The 23338-nt window shown below is 45.7% G+C and overlaps 1 protein-coding gene across 7 annotated transcripts in view; it reads right to left on the reverse strand.

Annotated features, from left to right (window-relative positions):
* PCNX2 (pecanex 2) overlaps window positions 1-23338 on the reverse strand; it is a 274063-nt gene that overhangs the window by 39714 nt on the left and 211011 nt on the right. For all 7 annotated transcript variants that reach the window (XR_007471226.1, XM_033408945.2, XM_049696787.1 and 4 more), the window contains 2 exons: window positions 19763-19821; window positions 15489-15704 (listed from right to left, as the gene is read on the reverse strand). Coding sequence is in view for 6 of the 7 variants with exons in the window: in XM_033408945.2 (XP_033264836.1) it covers window positions 15489-15704; window positions 19763-19821 (275 nt within the window). In the remaining variant the exon portion in view is untranslated. The remainder of the gene's footprint in view (window positions 1-15488; window positions 15705-19762; window positions 19822-23338) is intronic.

Raw genomic sequence — 23338 nt, forward strand, 5'->3', positions numbered from 1 at the left:
AAAATGTACACGCAGAACTCTTAGGATAACAGTCTATGAACTAGGAGTCAAGGTCAGGAAGGGGAGAGCAAGCAGGTTGTTGGAACATAAAGTGAAATAGTGAAGAACTGATCCCAGGTCTTAGGATTCCATTCGTCTTTCTCCAAGACCTCATTGCTTTGGATCTTAGCTGAAAGCACTCTTTTTCATACATTTCAGGGATCTCTTTGCTCATTCTGTAATATAAAACTCTTATTCCCTCTGGGAAAGATGTACAGAAATGCACAGGTGAAACACAAGCAGTGAGTAATTCAGATCGCGAACTGTGGGGCACCCAGAGTGAGTAACGAACTACCACTGCGTCCTAACTGAGCCACCTACTGGGACCCCCGGGCGTTAGACTCCAGGGGTGGGGGAGGTCTCATCCCACCCCAATGGCACAATAAACAACACTGGTTTACGGCTAGTTAATAATACGATTTGGGAAGAAACGCTCTTCCAGTGAAAGAAGTAATAGATCTCACAAAGGAGAAGCATAAAGGGGGACCTTCACCTCAAATAGATTAGCAAAACTGTTTAAGTGACATGCCTCGAGGGTTTTTTTTTCCCTCCTTCCTTTTTCTCCATCCAGGTCAATCATTTTATCGTATTGGGCTGATGCCAGCATTGTCTGTTTGTTTTACATCAAACTGGAAGGAGTGTGTGTGTATTTATGAGTACATGAGATGACGCAGAATTTGGATTTCTACCATCTGAAGGAAATAAGTTAGCACCGTCCTTTGTGAGAAGCAGGGGCTCATTTCTACACTGATAAGAGGACCACTGAGGAAGGGGTTTGCTGTGAAGGACTGCTAGGCTTGGTAGAGACACTGTAACTGCCTGAGGTTTTTCATAAATATTCCGTTCAGGTAGGTCTTGGTGTCTTTTCTTAGGAACAAAAGATTCATAGTTGGGTTCACATTGTAGAAGAATATGAAAATAATGAAACCCAGTCATGTCTGCAAAGGCGCTAATTTTGCTGTTCGCATGCAAATCAGGCCCATATCCTTCTCAGAGCGCCTCCCTGGGTTTAGAGCACATTCCCTCCAAAGGGAAGACCAGAGGTCTGCTGCCCCTACACTGTGACCTTTCCTGGATGGCTGTCTCTGGAGTTTCCATGGAACCGAGCTCTTGGCACCTTTCACGTTGCTGTGTTCTCATGGCCTAAGTCAGTGGGACATAGAAGGCATTCAATAACCATTTTTTTTTAACATTTTTATTGGGGTATAATTGCTTTACAATGGTGTGTTAGTTTCTGCTTTATAACAAAGTGAATCAGTTATACACATTAACCATTTTTAAAATGAATTTTGAGGGACTTCCCTGGTGGTCCAGTGGTTAAGAATCTGCCTTCCAATGCGGGGGACGTGGGTTTGATCCCTGGTCAGGGAAGTAAGATCCCACATGTCATGGGGGCAACTCAGCCCGCACACCGCAACTAGAGAGCCCGTGCGCCACAACTAGAGAGAAGCCTGTATGCCACAACGAAGAGCCTGTGCGCCACAACAAAGATCCCGTGTCTTGCAACTAAGACCTGACTCAGCCAAATAAATAAATAAATATTTAAAATGAATTTTAAGAGTATCTTGGAGTCTCTTCATCCTAATAGATGAGCGTGCCTCATGAAAGCTGTGAAAATTGAACTGACAGTGTGTCTAGTAGATCCCAGATACTTTGCACACAGGATATGCCTCAATTTCCAGAGTGCAGCCATTGCGGCTGTGCGAGGTAACCCTCTCCTGGCTACCTAACCCTTTCCTCCTCCCTTTCCCTGTTGCCGAAGGGGCAAGACTGCCCCCCTTTAAGCACCACTGGGCATCCTTACCAGTGACTGGCCAGGCCTGGCTTATTTATTCATACTAAATTCCAAAAAGGAATGCAGTCCATTCTAAAAGGCAGACACAGAGGCTTCCCTGCTGGAGCAGTGGTTAAGAATCCACCTGCCAATGCAGGGGACACGGGTTTGAGCCCTGGTCCGGGAAGATCCCACATGCCGCGGAGCAACTAAGCCTGTGAGCCACAACTACTGAGCCTGCGCTCTAGAGCCCACGAGCCACAACTACTTAAGCCCGCGAGCCTAGAGCCCGTGCTCCGCAACGAGAAGCCACCATGATGAGAAGCCCGCGCACCGCAACGAAGAGTAGCCCCACATCACCGCAACTAGAAAAAGCCCGCGCGCAGCAGGGAGACCCAACACAGCCAAAAGTAATAAATAAATAAAAAATAAATTTATAAAATAAATAAATAATAAAAAGGCATACACAGTACAAAAGGAAATGATAAAATTTAAGTGGCAATGGGGACAGGAAAAATATAATGAAGCCAGAAGGATGTCAAGAGACCTTCACTTCATTCTATGATGTCCTATATATTTGCTAAAGGTGGGCCACTGATTTCACTCAGGCTTTCTAGCAAGCACTGTAGAAAAATAACTTGAGTTTCTCGTGTCCTTAAGACCAAAACAAGATAATTGCTTGGAAGGGTCATAGCTATTTCTGGCTAAGACACCAGAGAGATGACATCCCCAGGACCTTCATAAGAGAGAACATTGTACAGTATGGAGACCATCATCCTTCTTGGCATCGCATGGCGGGTACAGTCACGATGTTCCAGAGCTGTTCTAATATGGCCAAAGTACAATTAAAAAAATTTCTATAGGTGGCCAAAATAATTCAGCTTTAGGTATATGGTTCTCCAGAGGTCTGGTGTCACCCGAGGGTAGACGGTGGGGATGCAGGAGGACTGGGACAACTTCACACCTTTCAGGAAATCCTTGATATGGACCATTTCTCTCCACCTAGTTTTTTATTGTTGTTGTTGTTGTTTAATTTTTTGGCCGCGCTGTGCGGCATGCGGGATCTTAGTTCCCAGACCAGGGATCGAACCTGTGCCCCCTGTAATGGAAGCACGGAGTCTTAACCACTGGACCGCCGGGAAGGTCCAATCTCCAGCTAGTTTTGACAGTTACTGTGCATTGAGGGGCAGTGAATTTCAACGTCCTCTCTGACAAGCACAGGAGTGTAGCTATTCTGCGCAGCTGGTTAGCATAGGCACGCCTGCTTCAGTGGTCCACCAAGCTGGAGGTAGAGGTGACATTCTCCTGGGAAAGCTGGGAAGCCAAAGGAGAACGTCTGTGCGATGTGAGAAACGGAGGGCTGGCAAACAAAAGTCGGGGAGGTGCCCTCCTGGCTGGGAAGCCTGGGCCAGGATCCTTGAAGCGGGGAGGGGAGGCTCAGGGCAGTCCGGCTGGAGTGGGAAGTTGAGTCCTACGGAGACATTTGAACTTCATTCTCTAGGTGACAGGTAGGCCACAGGGGTTTTGAAATCCCAAGGAAACAGGAAGAAAGTTGCACTTAAGAAACCTTCCCCTACAGCCTTGGGGGAGTAAAGAGGAGAGACTGGAGATAGGGCAATCAGCCACCCACAGTCCCATTTCAGGTGAAAAGCGCTGGGGACTGAAACCAGGGTCCAGGCTGTTTACCAAGAGGTCGGAGAAAATGACGGAGAGGGGGAGCCATTACGTGACGGAGACTTCAAAGGGATGCATTAAAAATGGTCCCCTGAAGCGGCAAGGCTGCGCTCAAAGAATGTCAGCTTGTTTACAACCTTCCAGCAAGAGCAGGCACCTTAAAGCCCAAACGCACAACCTATTTTAAAGACTGGGCCTCCCAGCCCTACAGTTTTTCTCCTTAGCTGATGTACGTTGTCCCAAAGACTCTGGCAACTGGATTCCACAGAAAACCCCAAATATCACCAACATTGTTACGTTTAGTTTTATCCACTAATAATGGTTTAAAACAACTGTACTAGAGATGTATTTGAGCTGAGTTTTCAAATGGCCACGGCCTTCATCAGCCCAACGTACCAGGCTGGTGTTTTCCGTATGCCAAGCAATGAGGTCACCAGGAGGGGCTGACAGAGAGCGGTTTAGATTGCCCTGCAAGTACAACCAGTCCCTGCTCATGGAGTGGAAGAGAAGTAGGCATAGATGCGGTTAAGCCAATGCTTTTCAAGCTTCGGGTGGGATTTACAGACACACACTTTGGGATGTGTTGGACTATTATTAAATAAAATGTATTTCCTTCTGAGGCCACAGGGCCACAAAAGGAGGAAGCCATCAGTTATAGTCATTGCTAAGTACAAAATAGTCCACTTCCCTGAACACTGGGACCCCACACGGCCCAGCGTGCGTTGCACGTTGGAAACACAAGATGTGAGAGACAGGGCTTAGCCCTGCAAGCGCTTGTTGGAGACGCATTCTTAGTGCCCCTTATAATACCGTAATACACGTAATACATGTCATAACGAGGACTTCCAGAACATTTTTCTTCAGGCTGGAACTCTATCGTTACTTCTTGCTAGTTGCTTAGATCAAGGGCCATTTTGTGACCAAATGAAATAATGTCAGAGAAAGCTGTTTAAAAATTTTTGAAGGACTGACATTTCTAGAAGGTCACGGTGGAATTTTTTCCCCAAAATTTCTCCTGCAGCTTCAATGTCATGGAGATGGCTTTCTCAGCCCTTCCTCCACCCCATGCTAGTTCTCTGGGACGGAATCTTAGAACATGAGGCTACAGGAACATGCAGGTCATCTATCCCCAGCGACCTGCCCTGGGAGATGACCCTGTATCTGCTAGACATCACCAGATTTAATTTCTGGAAAGAAATACTTATTATAACAATAGTCTGTTTATATGTAAATCTGTCCCATTACACTGCCTACTTGCTAGTTGCTAAACATTCATTTGATAATCACCCCCTTTAAATTAATCTAACCTTAAAGATGGAGAAATGGCCACAGAGCAGAACTGAAACAAGGAACAGGGCTGGCCTGTCGAGACACTGATGAGTTTAGTTTTTTATTCTTTTACTGGACACTTTCTCCCCAGCCCCAATTTCCATTCCTTCGGCCGCATTCGACCCGAGTGTCTTTTAAGTGTCACACAGAGAACCCAGGAGAAGTGTATTTGCTCAGTGTGCAGTGGAAGAAAAGTATGTTAAAATAGTTTATAGCATGTTTGATCTTGTGGGGATAGCAGAGGTTTTTTATTATAACAATTTTCTCTCCCAAGGACCCTCAATTTGCTTTAAGATCTGTCCATAGGAATACAACTTCTTTCATGACCTGTTTGGCAGGATAGACTTTGAATGTGGTCTAACAGTTTTTCTCAGAGAATTTTTATGTCAATACCTCATCTTTTTACGGGATACGTACCAACTTAAAAAGTGACTTCTCTGATAGCATCTCACGGATGGCACACGTCAACCTGGTTATGCAGACGTAATTTTTTCTACTAAAAATAAGGACACTGAGTCTTAAAAGCAACTTGTCCAGTAGAAGGGTCTGGTCTTTTGAATTTAAAAATCAGTATTTTCCCCTTATCACACAGTGTCTCATGAGCCTTGACCAATGACAAGCAAAAGTTCCCTGAATTTACTTTTTTCTACCAGCCCACAGGAGAAAATGAAATAAACAAAATCACGCAGTGCACAGGGAGGCTTACACTGGGCAGGTAGGAAGCGTAAGAAAAGTTGAAATATACATAATAATGATACCTGTGAATGACATGTTTCCCTCCACGCCTGGTCCATTTCCGTGAGAAAACCAATGCACTCAACCTTACTGAGTTGGTCCCTTTCTGATTAATATTTAATTCAAAGTTGTATTATCTGGCTTCTCTCCCACAAACTCTTTTTTTTGAGTGTTGAAAGCTAAAGTGTGCAGACTCTGTTAATGTTCACCAGGAAAGCCCCTCTCCTTCCCCAGACTTGCTATCTGGACAAGCAGCGCTTTGTCTCGTTTACTAACATGTCACACAATTTGAAATGAAGGAAAATACGCATTGAGGAATTCTGAGTGGAGAACCTATTATTTCCTGGGTGAAGTTTGGAACCTAGGGACCTAACAGCTTCCTCAAGTTGGGGAGACAAAAGAAGTAAAGACTTGCGAATGACCTAGATGTTGCCATAGAGAAGACAGAATTCTAGCTAGTTCCAAGATTAGTGAGAGCTCTGGCTCTACGTGGATTAGCCGGTTAGGATAAGCGTTTGGGTTGGATTAATTTGAGATAAGATTAGGTTACCCAGATATTTTTAAAATGTCCCCGCAGGCTGGTGATTATGGGGTGTTAGCCTAACTATGAAAGGGCTGATAACATTGCACACAGACAGGAACATATATCTCATTTTTTTTTGAGATATTTTCCAGACCCAGTGGTAATGTGGGGTTACGTCCTGATAACTAACTATGCCTTTGCTTTCCAGGTTCCTTCTGCAGGAGCCGTCCAGCTTTCACGCTTGCTGAGGCAGTTGGCAGTTCAAGAAACTGAGCTGCTAAGAGAGGCGATGCCATATTAACACTTAGCCGCATATTCAGGTAAAAGTTTTAATTTTGAATTTCAACAACCAAAAAATGGTTACTTGTTCTCTTTTCCCCATATCGTCTCCTTATTTATCTTTCCTTTCTTCCTTCCTTCGTTCTTTCCTTCCTTCCCTCCTCCCTCCTCCCTCCAAGGCAGAGGGGTTTACTGCAAAGGTCATGGACTATGGAGTCTGCCACATCTAGGCGTTTACCCCTCCGCCACCACTGGCGACTCTGTGGCCTTGGGCAACTTACTAAACCTCATTCACCCAATTATGTCATGTCTAAAAGAGATAATAATACCTACTTGCTGTATAGACTGCTTACGAAGAATATTCTGATAATATACGCAAAGGGCTTACTATGGTACCTGGCACGTAACTGGTGCTCAAGAAACTTCGGACTGTCTCTCCTTCCTCCCTCAACCAACCTCTACCTGGCATCCCTCCATGAGCCCGTCAGTGCACGGGGAGAAAGGCAGGAGGCCCAGCCTTCGAGGGTCCCACAACCTGTTAGAACCTGGCTTAGTCCATTTTTCCTAGCCTGTAGGAATAAAAACTGAATGTACAAACTGTGCGAGAACACTGAAAGTAAACTGGCTTTGGCTGTCAAGTGATTACTTATTGTTTTGTTATCAACAAACACTGACTGACTGCCCACCATGTGTGGCCACATGCTCAGCATCTCGTCCTGATGGCAAAGATTCACAATCTACGCATACAAACACCTAAGAGCAAACGTCGTTTTCACCACCGCCCCTCTGTTTTAAATAAAAGGACAGAGTAATCTGCATTGGTTATGTTTTCTTGTTTGAACTAGGATATGAACAAAAACTGGAAATATTTGATCACATGGGAACGGAGAAAATATATACAAATGCAGTATCATTCATTGCAAGGAAATAGTGAGAAATGAATAAATCAGCAGAGAAAAATGTAGTTCCACAAATAATAGAAGAGGTAAATGTCCACATAACGTAATGCATTTCTGATATCATTTTTCTTGAGTGTTCCAAAAACCCACTTTATCAAATGACTCTTAAATATATATTTATTATATGTAATACAATAAATAAACACGTGATATATATGTCTGTGTATATAAATACACATAATTTCCTAAGCTCTCCCCTAAGATGATTTTTGGAAAACAGATCTTACTGTGATAAAACGTAACAAGGATATTGAAGGCTGCGGGCATACCTACACGCATAAATAAATTTCATTTCAGCAGCCTCGAAACTTGCCACGCACGTGACGCAGCCTCAGATGACAGACTCCGCTTCATCGTCCCATGAGAAAATATTGTTTCACTGCAGCTCAAGCCATTTGCCCAGGGAGCCCTGCAGTCGAATTCCCACACTGTTCTAGAAGTTACATTTTCTGACCCCATCGTAATCATCACCTCCTCCGCACCCAGGCCACAGACCCTTGAAATTCTTTCTCTGTGCCCCCCTGGGGCTCATGATATATTTCCCAGCTTTTCTGAATGTACTCCCCTCTCTTCTAGGCGCTCGGCTGGAAGGACGGCCCCTCCTGTTGCCCAATGGGTCTGCAGTGCTCCCCAGTGGGACGGACTGCTTTGAACACGCCTCCCAGGAGTACTTCCAGCTGATGCTTTCAGGGGACACACTGGACCTGCCCCACCCTCTCTTGCTGACATCCTGTACAGTCCCTCTAGGTTACGTCCAGTCCTTCCGTGGAGATGCTGGCTCTGGCTCGCTGTCACTCTGCAACGTACCTCCTGCCATCACTCTTGGGACTTCAGTATCCACCGAGATGCTCCTTCCGACATCCTGACCTGACGTCCACCCTCCGATGACCTCACCTTCCACCCGACCGTAACCCTGGACCCGGATTACCCCAAAGTGCTTCCCCTCTGTAAGTATCTGTTCCAAACCTCGTCATCTCCAGCAACCATTTCCTTTACCCTTTCAACTTCAACCATCCTGGTACCCTCCCCAGATCCAGGAAGTCCTCTCCCCAGGTGGTATTTCCACCTCTCTCACACCCTCCCTGCCCTTCTTTCTCAGCTTACATTCCACGGCCAGGCATCAAAATCACTATCACACCCTTGTCCTTGCCTTCAGGACATTCATCTGGCTCAACCCCAGCCTTGATTAACTCCACCTCTGCCCTTCACACCTGCACCCATGAAGCTGGATGTGGCTTAGGGAAATTACGAGCAATCTTAACGGGTCTTCTTTTAAAGTCATGATCACTGATCTCAAGCGCACTCTTCATGCTGGGGATGGACTTCCTCCCTACCCCATCCTCCTCCCACGCTCACGCCTTTTCTTTAACGCCCCACCGTGGGTGCCATCCTCCCAGCCCTTCGGATTCCATCACCTGCCACATAGCAAGCCCTCCTCTTCCCTTGGCCTGAAATTCCTCCACACGACTTCGTCGTCATGGAAATGCTTCTGATGCCCGATCTAATCCTCAGCTGGTGGACTAACGCTTAGGCATGTCCACCTTGCCTTTGGTGACCCTGTACCAGCAGGAAGCCAGCAGCTACTGAACGTCCCCCCTTGACACCAGCCGTGGTTCCAAGCACTGGGCTATCTACCAGCAACACCCTTTCCCTGGGAGGAAATTATAACAAACTCCAGCAGGGAGAAGTTCAACTTTCCCCCAGTCATGATATGGTGGAAGCATTTTATATCTCCTGGACTGATGGGCCGTCAGAGCTGGAAAGAACTTATAATCACACCGAGGCTTTGATGAAGGAACTGACACTCTGAGAAGCCAAGTCGCGTGTGTGCCCAGTTGAACATCCTGACCTAAAGTGGCGTTTTCTGTGCAACTGGGAAAATGATATGGAACTTTTGCAAGGCTATACAAGTGACTGAAGGCATTATACCCCAGTTACTTAGTGTTTAGTAAACCGAATGAACACCATAGCACAAATTTCAAACAAATACCCGAAAGGTAGAATGTAAAAACAGGAAACGGTCAGGTAGAAAGAGAAGTCAAGAGAGGCGTGTGGGTTTGCCCAACTCTACCACTAAGTAGCTGTGAGCCTCGGATGAGAATTCATCTCCGGGAGCCTGATTTCCCCATTAGTTAAAGGGGAGGAAGCGTTGGGATTATGGCCGTTCTGAGGGTAGAGGTCACCTGCACAGGTGAGAGGGCGCTTTGGATGTCATAAAGGATTCCCTGCAATGCCCTTATTTTTGCTCCTATGCTTGGTTCTTCTCTTCTTCGTTTCTAAAGACAGTATTCAAGTTGCCTGACTGCTCTTAATGGCAGCTCTCTCCTCCTCATTCATGTTTCTCCTCTTTTAGAGAAATAAGCCATCCACCTAGGTCACCTGGGTGACTAACAGAGAACAGACATGGACTGAACAGATAATCAGTTCTCACCTTCCCTTCTTTCTGTGCCCACCTACTCGGATTATGGTTAAATGCGTTTTCCAATGAACAGATTCCGTTTCTTTTGCAAAGGCTTGAACTTGGTGCCCCTCACACTGTGGACCTTCTAAAGTGCATTATCCGTTTCCTCGACTTAGATTTAAAGCCAACTCTTGAATGGTTTCCTTCAAGGCTCTCTGGTTGGGTAAATGCGAGGGATACCCATAAGCCCAAGAGCAGCTGTGCAGTCCTGTTTCATTGCACGCTCAGCAACAAAAAATTGTATTTGTATTCTGGGATGCATAGGCCAAAAGAAGGAGAAGAGAACGTGGCTTCTTTGCTTGTATTCTCGACGTGAACTGGTATCAATCATTCACTATAGCACCATCCAGTGGAAATAGGATGTACCGTGAACCCTGATCAATCTTTTGGGCTACCCAGGATCTGAACCCCTATTCTGTTTGGAAACTACCCACAGTGCCGGAGACCAGCTAACTGTTCACCAAACTTTTTTACTTCTTCTCCTGGGTACTCAGCTAGACAACATTTCTCTTACATTGGGTTGAGCCAAAAAGTTCGTTCAGGTTTTTCCATAAGATGTTATGGAACTTTTCGGCCAACGCAATAGTCATGTCAATTCTGGACAACAGAATTTAAGAGCGAATGATGCATCCCAGGTTCAGAACTGGCCCATAACAATCTTTCACGCAATCCTCCACTCTCTGCCAGCTTGACACTGAAGCCCAGGGTGACCCCGAAAGCAGTGCTCTAGGGAACAGGCAGAACTTCCACTGCCCAAGATCCCTGGCAGCATGGAATGGTACCAGCACCTCACCCCACCACCTCCTCTCTCTGATCGGACTCTATGTGAATGCAAAATACACATCTATTGTGTCAGCCCCTGAGATCTGGGACTCAACTATTACAGCAACTAGCAGGACAGCAACGAATGTACCCATGTTGTAAGTCTCGGCGAGAGGGAGTCGTCACCTCCTGCTGCAGGAACTGAAAAGTCAGACCCTCTCTGTCCTCCTCTCCTTTGCATCTAGAGCACATGCGTGCGATCTCAGCATCTTATCCGTCAGACACACCCACACCAGATGCGGACGCATGAGCTAGTGACACAAAGAAGCAGGGCTCGCGTGGAAAGCGTTCTGGAAGGGAAGGGAGGTGGCGGCAGAGGCCATTCATCCTGTTTTGGGGGCAGAAGTGATAACAGCAGTAGCATCCAATATCCAGGGTCATGACGTCAGTGACGTGAGGGCAGTGCTGGGTCCACCAGCCGACGTGCAACCCCTTCACAGGCTCAGCGCCGCCGTGTGATTTCAGGCTCTCGCGTGATAGCCACCAAGCCTGCTTCCCCAGCCATCTCGGCGAGTCTGTGCCCCGTGTAATAGCTTCCAATAAACCCTTCTCTTGCTTCAGTTAGCCAGAGATGATTTCTGTCATTTGCAACTAAAACTTCCTATGGATACAAATGCATCCCTTTCAGTGAGAGAAAGACGGATGCACGTTCTTGCCCCCTGGCCTTGCGGACGCAAGGGTGTTCTGTTCACTTCCTGAGTCAGAGTTGACGTGTGCTGGGAGCAGCTCATCTGTTCACTGGTGGCTTTGGTATGCTTCAGGAGAGAGGTCTAACGCATCTGTATTTTGACTGCCCCAGGCTGTGCTGAAGCAGGCGAAAATTTGACCAAAATAAAGCCTGCTATTTGGGAAACTGGGAAAACGGAAAGAAAAGTGAAGTTCTAAAAATATATCTTGCAGAAATACCCAAAGAGGAAAAAGAAAATAAGATCTTCCCTGGGAATACGGTACTGGATGGTGCAAAGAGATAGAAAACAGAACGGGCTTTTTAGGTCAACTGGTTTCTTCCTGCAACAAAAGCATAATTTAGATTTCGTCAAGGTATATGACCTCTCAACAGCCCTGTGTTCCAAACCCCAGCAGAACTAGATCAAGGAAAAGGTACCGTACAAGAGTGAGGGGCGTCGGGGAAGGCTAGCTGGCTTTTTTTCTCAAGACATCATTCCTGGGCAATCACTTTACACGATCACTGCCTCTGTCTTGTGCCCAACACATCTATGTTGGTCCCCAGCTTCCTTCCATATTTCACCCAGTGACGTTTCTGGAGTCTGGTATGTTGTTATAAGATTGGCCCCCAGTGACTCGTGCAGTGTGACAGGGCCCCTTTTCTACCACTTGAATCTGAGCTGTATTTGGGATTGCCTGGGGTCGATGAAAGATGGTAGGGGTGACTTGGTGCCTGTCCTGGAGGCTGGGCCATAAGTGGCCTTGCAGTGTTTGTGTTCCCCCCTTTGAAGCCCGGAGACCACCTAGCTGTGAAGATGCCTCATCCCGCCCATTGGAGGCTGAGCGCACGAAGGGGCCAGGGCTGGTAGCCAGCCCTGGACATGAATGGTTAAGTCAAAAAAGAAAACAATTCGTATGAGGTGAGACCAAAACATTCACTGTGGTAGATTAAAAACCCCTACTCTATTGATGGGAATATAAATTGGTACAGCCACTATGGAAAACTGTATGGAGATTCCTTAAAAAACTAAAAGTAGAGCTACCATATGATCCAGCAATCTCACTCCTGGGCATGTATCTGGACAAAACTATAATTCAAAAATACTTAAGCACCCCAATGTCCACAGCAGCACTATTCACAACAGCCCAGACATGGAAACAACCTAAATGTCCATCGACAGACGAATGGATAAAGAAGATGTGGTACATATGTACAGCGGAATGCTACTCAGCCATAAAAAGGAATGAAATAATGCTTTTGCAGTGACATGGATGCAACTAGAGGTTATCATACTAAGTGAAGTAAGTCAGACAGAGAAAGACAAATACCATATGATATCACTTATATGTGGAATCTAAAATATGGCACGAGTGAACTTACCTATCAAACAGAAACAGACTCACAGACATAGAGAACAGACTTGTGGTTGCCAAGGGGGAGGGGGGAGGGAGAGGGACGGATTAGGAGTTTGGGGTTAGTAGATGCAAACTATTACATAGAGAATGGATGGACAACAAGGTCCTGCTGTATAGCAGAGGGAACTATATTCAATCTCCTGGGATAAAGCACAATGGAAAAGAATATAAAAAAGAATGTATATATGTGTATTACTTAGTCATTTTACTGTACAGAAGAAATTAGCATAACATTGTAAATCAACTATACATCAATAAAAAGTTTTTTTAAAAAGAACCCCTGTTGGGCTTCCCTGGTGGCGCAGTGGTTGAGAGTCCGCCTGCCGATGCAGGGGACACGGGTTCGTGCCCCGGTCCGGGAAGATCCCACATGCCGCGGAGCGGCTGGGCCTGTGAGCCATGGCCGCTGAGCCTGCGCGTCCGGAGCCTGTGCTCCGCAACGGGAGAAGCCACAACAGTGAGAGGCCCGTGTACCACAAAAAAAAAAAAAAAAAAAAAAGAACCCCTGTTGGTGATGAGGGGCTGGCCGACTTCTAGAATCTAATTAACTTTGAGCCCCTTCAATTCAAAGATGGGTTAACTTGCGGAAAAAGCAGTAAGCCACATAGAACTTGTGCTACAACAATAACTCAGATTTAACTCAGCAAACCTTAAAAGTTCTTCCTTTGAATTTCGGGAAAAACAGGAAGCTGTCAAAATAGGCAATTCTATTGCATTATTGCACCAGAGACACAATTTCCACCACCTTCCGTGGCATTTTCTGGTATTTGTGCAAAATGCCGGGGAAACATTGCCTCTCTTTTCTGTATAATCTGATCATTACTCCCTCAGCCCAAAAACCTTTTCCAAAATAATCTCCCTAAATTAGATTCCTAGAATTTCTAAGGATGCACAAGAATCCTCTTCAGGTAATAGTTTTTAAAAAGTGAAGAAATGGCCAATTGTTCTTGGGTGAAAGGTGTCCTTTAGTCACTGTGAGGTTCTGGATGGCCATGACCTGACTCCTGTTTACCCTTCTAGCATTTTCTGTGACCCCTTCTTCCCAAACCACCTGGAAACCACATCTGGCTCCTTCGTGCCTCTTTGTCATCACACCAGCTGTTCCCTCCTCTGTCGAGCTGACCAGACTCCAGTCCGATTGCAGTGCCCCTTCTCTGGCCCCCAAGCATCCCATGTACAGTCCACCTTCACACTCACCTCGCTGAGCCGTAACTGCCCATCGCGTGTCTGCGTGTCTTGGACGAGGCTCCAAGCTCCTTAAGGCGGGGCCTTCACTTCTGTACTCGAAGCACCTAAGCCAGTGCTTGACATACTAGCAGTGCTGAATAAATGTCTCCCAAGTGAATATTAGACTCATACGCCCAACGAGCTACCTGACGTATTCACTTGGATGAATCAAGCGCATTTGAAAGTACCCAAAATGGAGCTGTTGGTTGCATCCTCAAATGCAAAAGTGTTGCTCCTCGTTCAGGCTTCCCAGCTTCAGTAAACGCACCCCTGTCCACCAGGCACTCAACCTAGAAAGCAGGGAGCAGCCTGAGCACTCCGGCTTCCCTCACCCCAACACGTGGGCCCGTCCACCTCCGAGCCTCCTAGCACGTCTGTGCCTCCAGCATCTTCTCCTGCTGGGGTGACTACAGGACACTCCTAAGCGGTGCCCCCTTTTTTGCTTTCGTCCCCTCTGGCACCCTCTCCGCACGGCTACCAGAACGAGCTCTTCAGGTGCAAACTAGGTCAGTCATCCCCCGTTCCAGAACCCTCCATGGCTCCCCACTGTGCACAGAAGAAAAATGCAGCCCTTCCCCCTGGCCAGGAGGCCCCCATGACCCGGCCTCCCATCCTCTCTGGTCAGGTCATTCCTCCCCAGTTGCTCCCGACTCAGACATTCAGCAGTTCCCAGTTCTGGGCCTAGAACATTCTTCTTCCTGTTCTCAGGATCCTTCCCTGACGATCCCATCTCATGTACCACTTCCTCACCCTCTGCAGTGATTTCGGTCACAGACCCTTATTCACCTCCTTATAGCTTTTCTGCAAGCTGTGACTGCTTTGCTCATTTGTCTACTTGTTCATTTTCCACGTCACGAGGGTAACACTCAAGGTCACGTGCCCATTGCATCCCCAGCATTAGAACACTGCCTGACACAGAGGGACGGCTGTATTGGAGAAAGGCGTGTATGAATCAACGATAAACAAAGAGCCCAGGAGACGGGCCCATGAGGACATCTGTGACGCTGATCCCTGCGTGATCGCGACACAACTGCAGCGTCTGATTCATGGAAAAAACAGAGTCACACTTCCAAGATTCAGGCCAACTCTGTCACCACAGGGCAGTAAGCATTCGTGTAGTGCCTGCTCGTACGTGATCTCATTTAAATCACACAACGACTTTATGAGGCAGCCATTCTTATTATCATTTTACAGATGATAAAAAAAAAAAAAAAAAAAGCTAAGAGACACTAAATGACTCACCCACAATAGACCATGACACTCGTAACCCAAGGAACCAGGTTCCATATGGTCCACACCCGCTTATTGCTTCTGAGTTTTTCCCAGAAGGAATGAAACCGAAACCCTGACTTGCGCCTCTGAAGGTTTACACCAGACGTTTCACCTTATTATTACCTCAGATGACTGGGGTTTAGTTATATCCAAATACATGGAACAAAGTGATTGTAGCAAGTTCCCTAATTCTCATCCCGTAGGACAGGCGTTCCACTCTTCCTTTTTAAGGGTGATTTCTTATTAAGCTTCGCATGGTAATTAACTCAAATGACTGACTGCCAACAACTTCGACAATAAAGAGATTCTTACCTCGGAATTCCAGTCCCCGAAGTTGAAAGGTGACAAGACCATTGCCAATTTCAATCAGGTGAACGAAAGCATTGAGGTAGTCTGAAGCCAATATAAAGCAATCTCCAGAGCTGTAGTTACCCCATCGGCCAAGGACGAGGTCTCCACAGAGGGACTCCTGGAGGGCCCTTGTCAAGTGTTCGTAAAAGATGGAATTGAGGTTGTTGCCATCGCTCCCTGCAGACAGGACGAGAAATAACAGACCCAGTGAGTCCGACTCCAACGTGCTTGACCTGGGAGACAGGGAGCTGTCTGTTGATTAGGGGTGAATCAGATCTTCAGACACTTCGCCTGTCAGGGTGGTGACACCCTCCTATTTCTTCCCGCTATACTCTTTCTGGTCAATGTCATCTGCACAAATGGATTGAGTTCCTGTCTAAACGAGACACCTGACAAATTCCTACCTCCAGCTGAGATCTCTGGCCTGGGCCCTCGACCCGTCTACTTCCTCGTGGACCTAACATCTCTTGTATGTTTCAGATGCTTCCCCCTGCAGTGGTCCAGGTCAGGTCCCCACGTCCGCTCTCCACCTCGGCCAACGGCACCACCATCCCGTCGGCCACAACCCAGGGATCTTTCTTCCCACTCCTTCCCACCCAAGCCTCTCAATTTTACTTTCTTCAAGTATTTTTTTGCATCTTCCTACTTTTCTCCATTCCCATGACCCCTACCCTATTCCAAGCTCCGTGATTTCTCAAGGAGATGACCACAGTGGTCATGTGACTCACCTACGCATCTCCACTGGGACCTGCTCGCTCATCGAGTCTCTACCTCAAAGCCAGAACAAGCTTTCCAGACGGAAAAGGGGAAGGTGCCGTCCAGGACCCCCCAGCCCAGGATTCAAAGTGGTTTCTCAGGGCTCTTAAGATAGAGATGACTTTATAACATCGCCTGTAATAGGGTCCCATAAGTTATCCTTCACAGGAAGAAGCTAGGACAGCCCTGATCAACCCAGCGTGGACGGTCACACCAGGGGCGCCGTGCGGTCTGCTCCCCACTTCACTCTCCATCCTCACCTCCCACTAACCCCTTCCTCATCCTTCATGCTCAGCAACACAGAACTTCTCTCGGTTGAGTGACTCACAGGCCCCCGCCCACCCCAGGCCTTTGCAGACACTGATCTTTCTGCCTGGGTTTTCCTTCCATTCCTCTCTGGCTTATTACCACTACGATTCTTCAGACCTCCACTCGACGGCCACCTCAGGGAAGCCTTCACTGACCACCTCGCCAGGCCAAGTCCCCTGTTACAGGCTGTCAGGACTGTGACCCTCTGCTTTGAAGCACTTGTCACAGTTGGAATTTGACGTCTGTTTTTTCGTGTGTATATGTACGTATGGTTATTTGATTAACATTCGATTTCTCCAATGCACCCAACAATGAAGGAAGACTGAATATGCTTATTTTTGTATCCCAATACTGGCAGAATTCCTAACACGTAGTAGAGAATCCCTAACTATCTGTTGAATAATAGATAACACCATAGATGATACAGCTTCATTAAGAGAAATTTTGCCTCTGAGAACATTCCCATCGAGTGACTCCAGGGTTTCATTGAGATATAATTTACAGATAATAAACTGTGTGTGTGTGTGTGTGTGTGTGTGTGTGTGTGTGTGTATACACACACACACACATATATATATATACATACATGTATTCTACAATATAAATAATTATTGCTAGTATTATATATTATATACAGAAAATAAACAGTATATATATACATACATTCAACAATATTCATAACCATTTCTAGTATTATATATTATATACAAATCTATACATAATATATATTATACACAAATCTATATATATTATATACAAACCTGTATTTTATATATTATATACATAGATATAAATTATTATGTATTGAGGCAATTTATTGTTTTTAAGTTATACATGTATATCAAACTCAGACTTATTGAGGAATAACTTATAGAGTAAAATTCACACTTTCTAGTGTCCAATCCTATGAGACTTGACATATGCTTCTAGTCACGTAACCACCACTTAGAATGATGCATTGGTGTTTCATCCATACTGTGGTATACGGCAGCAGTCTGTTCTGTTTCTTCTGTATGCAACTACTACAGTTTGCTTATCCACTCAACAGCTCAAGGACCTTTGGGTTGTTTCCAGTGTTGGTGATGATGAGTAAAGCCACTCACAACACTCATGAAGAGAAGTTTACGTGAACACGTTTTCACTGCGCTTGAGTCAACCCCTAGGAGTGGCACTGCTGTTCTCCAAAGTGGCTGGACTGTTCTGCAGCCCCGTCACAGGGACTGAGAATTCTAGCTGTTCCGCATCCTGGCCAGGACTTGGTATTGTCAACTGTTGCTTGTTTGTTTAACCTGAGCCATTCGAATCGGGTGGGTCAGGACCCCAAGAAGGAGGAAGGATACAGCAAAGGAGATGGAGTGATGGATTGCCCTGCTTCCCAGTGGAAGGCTAGTGTGTTTCAGGGGTGTGAAACTGGGGCTTGGTAGTGCATTTCTTGTCATCTCCTTGCTGGGCCCAGACTCCTTTTATTTCCTCTGTCAGATCTCTCACGATGAAGGATAGACCCTTTTCTGAGAAGAATGGGTAAACTGGGAAGTCCTCCTGGTCTGTGGTCTCGGGGGTGTTAGAAGTGCTGGGAGGGGCTAGGAGGAAAGTTTGCCATCAGTGCTTTTATTTTAAGAGCATCTTTTCTTTGGGGAGTAAATTCTGGCTCTGGAAAGTCAGAGGAGCGTGGAGTTGCCCCAAAGAGAAAAGGCCTAAAGCAAAGCTCAAGGACCCCTTCCAGCTATTGGAGTAGAGACAGAAGTTCAGGGAAGTTCGAGATAAAGCCTAGAGATCTGAACGGAGCTTCCCTGCTCTGTACCCTTGGGAACCAGAGCATGACTGGAGGTGCAGGAAGGTGCAGAGTGGCCCCAAGTGCATCCGCATAAGGAAGATCACTGATCCACCGCTAAGAAATCTACAAAATAACACTAGCAAACTATGGATATCATTGCTAGGCATTCATGCCAGTTAAAAGCTGAATTGAAATTAGTGCATTTATAACCTAATCATGATTAACGGAAATAAATGAACTGTCCTATGGACTGAGTCAGGTCATGTTGTCTAATAAAGTATCAGTATGCTTAACTTTCTATGCAGATGAAGCCTTCCTGACCTGCCATGATATTCATTTTCTATGATGAACCAGCATGCATCCTGAGACACTAATTAGAGATTACTTTGAGTCTCTAGCACTTTTAAAGGAAAGGCCTGAATGAGAGAATTAACTTTTGCTTAATTGTTCAAACTGTCTGACATTCGAATAAAACAAAAGAATTTACACCACTAAAAGTGGAGAGCTTAGAACACCATGACCACGCATCTGTATAATTAGATTAAAATGAGACAAAATTATGAACAACTGAAGGTGCAACGCACTTATGAAACTGTCCGTATGCCTAATATCAATGGCCCTGCAAAGTTACAGAGTCCCACAGATCCACATTAGAGATACTTATACCCCAACCTATGCCCCCTGAAAGTTGGGCTGACGTAAAGTTAAACAAAAAATAAACCTGCCTCTTCAGGTATTTTCAAGTTCCAAATTATGATTTCAAACTAATTATGTATACGCAATTCAAACATAGCTAATAAGCATGACACAATTCTTCCTAGACACCATTTTTGGCCCAAGGGAGAGAGAGAGTGAGGTGGATAAAAATACAGAATAGTTGAAATTTGCATACTGATATGAGGAAAAAAGAGGTCGGATGGTTAAAAGTGAAATAGATTACCGGAAGAAAAAAGTACTTTTCTGGCAGGTAAATCTTTCCATAGTTTAATGTGGTACAAAGTTTCTGAAGACTTCTGGATCCTGGATCCTGGAATTGCTTGCCTTTAAGGACATCATAACACTGACATTTTTCAAAAACAAATTTTGCCAGAAGACTAATACCAAGGTTTATTGTCTATATTCGACGTTTAGCGTACACAAACTAAAATGTATTAACAGGGTCATTCAATACTGAAAAGGTATCTAATCATTTCTAAATAATGGAGGAATGCATTTCTAAACCAAATCAGGAGACTTGATCAGTTCTATTTGCACAGTTTTATTTTTACCGTCAGCATGCATTGTCTCCACAATGATTAAAAAATAGTGAGTACTTAATTCCCCTTTTTGGATTGAAGGAATCCACCTACGCAACAAAATAAATAAATCAAAAGAGAGAAGGAAGATATCCTCTTACCTGGATCCTTTTCAATCTGGACCACCAGTCTTGTGTTGGAATTATCCACGCGTCTTGTACTAGAAGGGGGCCACAAAAGGGGAAGAGGTCCTGATTAGATCCCTCCAATTCACAGTTGGCTCACAGAATCAGCTGTGTGAGTGGGAAATGCAGGGGAGATGGAGCTCACATATTAGGGTGTTTGCTCCACTTCGACAAGGCTGTCGGGAGAAGGAGGGGTTGGAAGGGAGGGAAAAATACAGAAAACACACAGAGGGAAGAGATAACTAGCACTTAGGATATGGGAGATTGGCCTTCAATCTTATCAGTTTTGAGCACCCGGTCCACAAAATGAAAGCAAGCGTTTGAACTGCCAATGGACTGTCACTCACCTTCAGAACTTCAGAGCAGTGCACACATAGCTACCTTTTCAAATTGATTCCAGAAAATTCGTGATTAGTAGTCTATGTCTCCACCACTTGCTTTCAAGAGTTGGGCGCATTCTTACAGACCCTTCTTAGGCTGAACCACAAGAATAAAAACAGCTCTCACAAGCTTAGGAAAAGCTGGATTGCCTGTAGCCATGGTAACCAGTGGCCGCCAGAACCAGTTTTAAACCTTTTCAGTTATGACAACCCACCTCAACTTACAGCTTTGGTAAGCAAGCCAGCCAGCCCATGGTGGCCCCTTGCTTCTGAAAGTCAGCTGGTGAGGGACAGCCTCAGTCCAGACCTCTCAGGGGTCAACAGTCACTCCCCAAGTGACTGCCCTGCAGAGGGTATCAGCCCACGTATGTCTGTAAAATTCACCGGCCCTTGACCTTCAGATGTCCCGAAAACCCTTTATCAGTGCAACAGTCTGCTCTGCTCGGAGGGACTGTGCCGGACCAGCTTTGACTTATTTCAGACATTGAGTGGTGGTTTCGTCATCCTTTGAAGGATGAAGTGTGAAGCTGACGTCAACCACATGAAGTTGATGATATTCAACTGTTTATGACCTGCAAAAATGGCCATTTCATACGGCTAAACCATACAAGTTTGAACATAATGAGGGTCCGACCTTTACCACGTCTGGCCCCTGACTTTGCCATCCCTCTGCCCTTTGCTTTCTGTGCTCCAGCCACCCTGGCTTTCTTTTTCCGCACCTTCAACATGCCCTGACCTCCTTCTCCCTCCCTCCCTCCCTCCCCTGCATCCTTTACACCTGTCCTGTCCTCTGTGTGGAGGACTTCCTTTCCAGCTCCACCCACTTTTCCTCGTTGACTCCTCTAACCTTTCCCGTCCAGCTAAGTATCACCTTCTCAGGGAAGCCTTCCTGGCACCCGCTTTGGGGGAGATTCACGTGTGGTGTGCACTTTCATACCTCTCCTTTGGAGCACGTGTCACAGTTACTATAACTACTAAAGCTGACCGTTACCACTTATGTAGCACTTACTCATGTAAGCACTTCACATGTATGAACTCATTACATCTTCACAACCACCTTCTTAGGTGAATATACCTGTTCTCACAGAGCAAGAACCTGAGGCACCGTGGGTTAAATGTCCAAAGTCACAGAGCTCGTGAGTGGCCTAGCCGAGATCTGGACCCAGGTGGGCGGCCTCTGGAGCCTTCACTCTACGTCATACTCATCTTTGTGTGTGTCAACTAAAAAATATATATATCCACAACCTAAAAGTTGAAAGTTATGTTTTATTTGGGGGGAATTTCTAGGAATTCAAGCCAGGGAGGCAGCATCTCAAGTAAACCTGAGAGACTGCTCGGAGGAGGTGAGGGGGTAGCCAGGATATATAGAAGTTTTGCAAGAAAGGGCAGGTAGTCTGAACGTCGTATTGCTAATTAAAGAAAACCAGATCTCTCAAGTTAAGGAATTTAGGGCTTTTCTGTGTATGGGCAGATGCTAGAGTCTGGGCTCACTGAAATCATGCCTTTGATGTGTATGTACCTCAGCTATCTCGGGCCAGTATCCTGTGTTTTCACATCCTGAGTTTCCTCAGGGCTCACTGTAGGGAAAGGCTGCAGTCTGATGGCTGCTAGGTGGCAGGTATTCTTTTCCTTCCTGAGTTCCCTCAGGGCTCACCAGCTCACCATCAATTGCTGATGACTGTGAGTGACATCCTTTGTTTACTGACATGGCAGGAAATATTCCATTTCCTTTTCTTTCTTTTTTTTTTTAAGAATATTGCATTTATTAATTTGAAAAGTAGACCCAAATACGCAGCAATATTCCATTTCTCACATGATAATTCGATTACATCTGCCTCTTACATCAGACCCTAAGGACCGTGAGGTACCATTTTGCTGACATCTGGCACGCAGCAGTCACTCCATTTGTTGACAAAATAAATGAATAGTCAAAGATAATACTGCTTCTGAAGTGTTTTTCTCTGATAACACCTGCTAAGAAAAACCGAGACTGCTTCTAGATAACATTTCAATGTGATTGTTGACATACTGAGTGTGATTAACTAAATGAGGAGCACTTTTTAGTGCTTAGTCGTGAACTTGTCTCTTGGGAATCAGAGCAGATTAAAAAGATGCTTAGATGCATCTGTATTTTAAATAAATAAGAAAGTTTGTCTTCAGAAAAAAAAAAAGTATTCTCATTTCCTCCTACGTCTCAGATATTTGAGAACCATCTAGGCAGGATCCTATTTGAGTTTTGTAAAACAGACTCTACAGATGGGTTGGAAAGGAGGAATATTCTGTTACAGCTCAAAAAGGCCATTAACCCCAGCACCATGTTCTATTACTGCTTCAGTTTCCTTGCAAATACCCTCAGACGGGCTTTGAAAATAAAAGAGCCTGGGGTGGCAGAAAATAAAGCAAACAACAAAATTCTTTCTAATGAAGGCTGGAATCCCATGTCGGCATAGTTAGTCCCTAAATGGAATTTTAATTTCTCCTTAAGACCCGGGACAAATGGAATTTTCAGCAGCAGAATAAACAATTTTTAAAGAGGGACTGCGCCAAAAGAAAGCCATTTACCAAACTCCTTACGGAATTAAAACACCTTCTAAAGCTATGTTAACTGGAAGGCTATCTTTGCAAAAGGCTTTGGCTGCAGAGTGCTAAATTCTGATCAGCGGTAACTAAGCTATGCTGCCTATGTGCCCCAGGGCCTCTGGCTCGCCACCAGACTCTCTAAGAAGGCCAACTGTCAACCATACTGGGTATTCTGAGCTTATCTCCAGTGCTTTCCTCCTGTAAATTTGGTGCTTACCACTCAAAGGTGCTAATTAGCTCAGTAATTGGATTTCTGCCTTCACGCTCCTATTGCATGAACATCAGTTCTGCTGCTCAGGGAGAAGAAGCAGGCTCCTGACTCATTCCACAATCTCAGGGGAAGTACAGAATGCTGGTGTGGCCCGGTGGGCATCTGCGGTGTGTGCTCTCAGCCCCTGCCTGGCAAAGCCAAGGCTCATTGCTAGGTCACGCTGTCCTGAGCGCCACAGGCCAAGAGTCCAGTAATATCATTGGTCTTCCCAGAGAAACTGACTTACTCAAAGCATCCCTTTCTTATGATAATACGGCAGGGCTGGTTCCCTCCCTTCAAGCTTTGCCTCCCTCATCTAAGTCCAGCACCTTCTCTCTTATG

The sequence above is a fragment of the Orcinus orca genome, chromosome 14 (genome assembly GCF_937001465.1).
Source record: "Orcinus orca chromosome 14, mOrcOrc1.1, whole genome shotgun sequence".
Classification (NCBI taxonomy): domain Eukaryota; kingdom Metazoa; phylum Chordata; class Mammalia; order Artiodactyla; family Delphinidae; genus Orcinus; species Orcinus orca.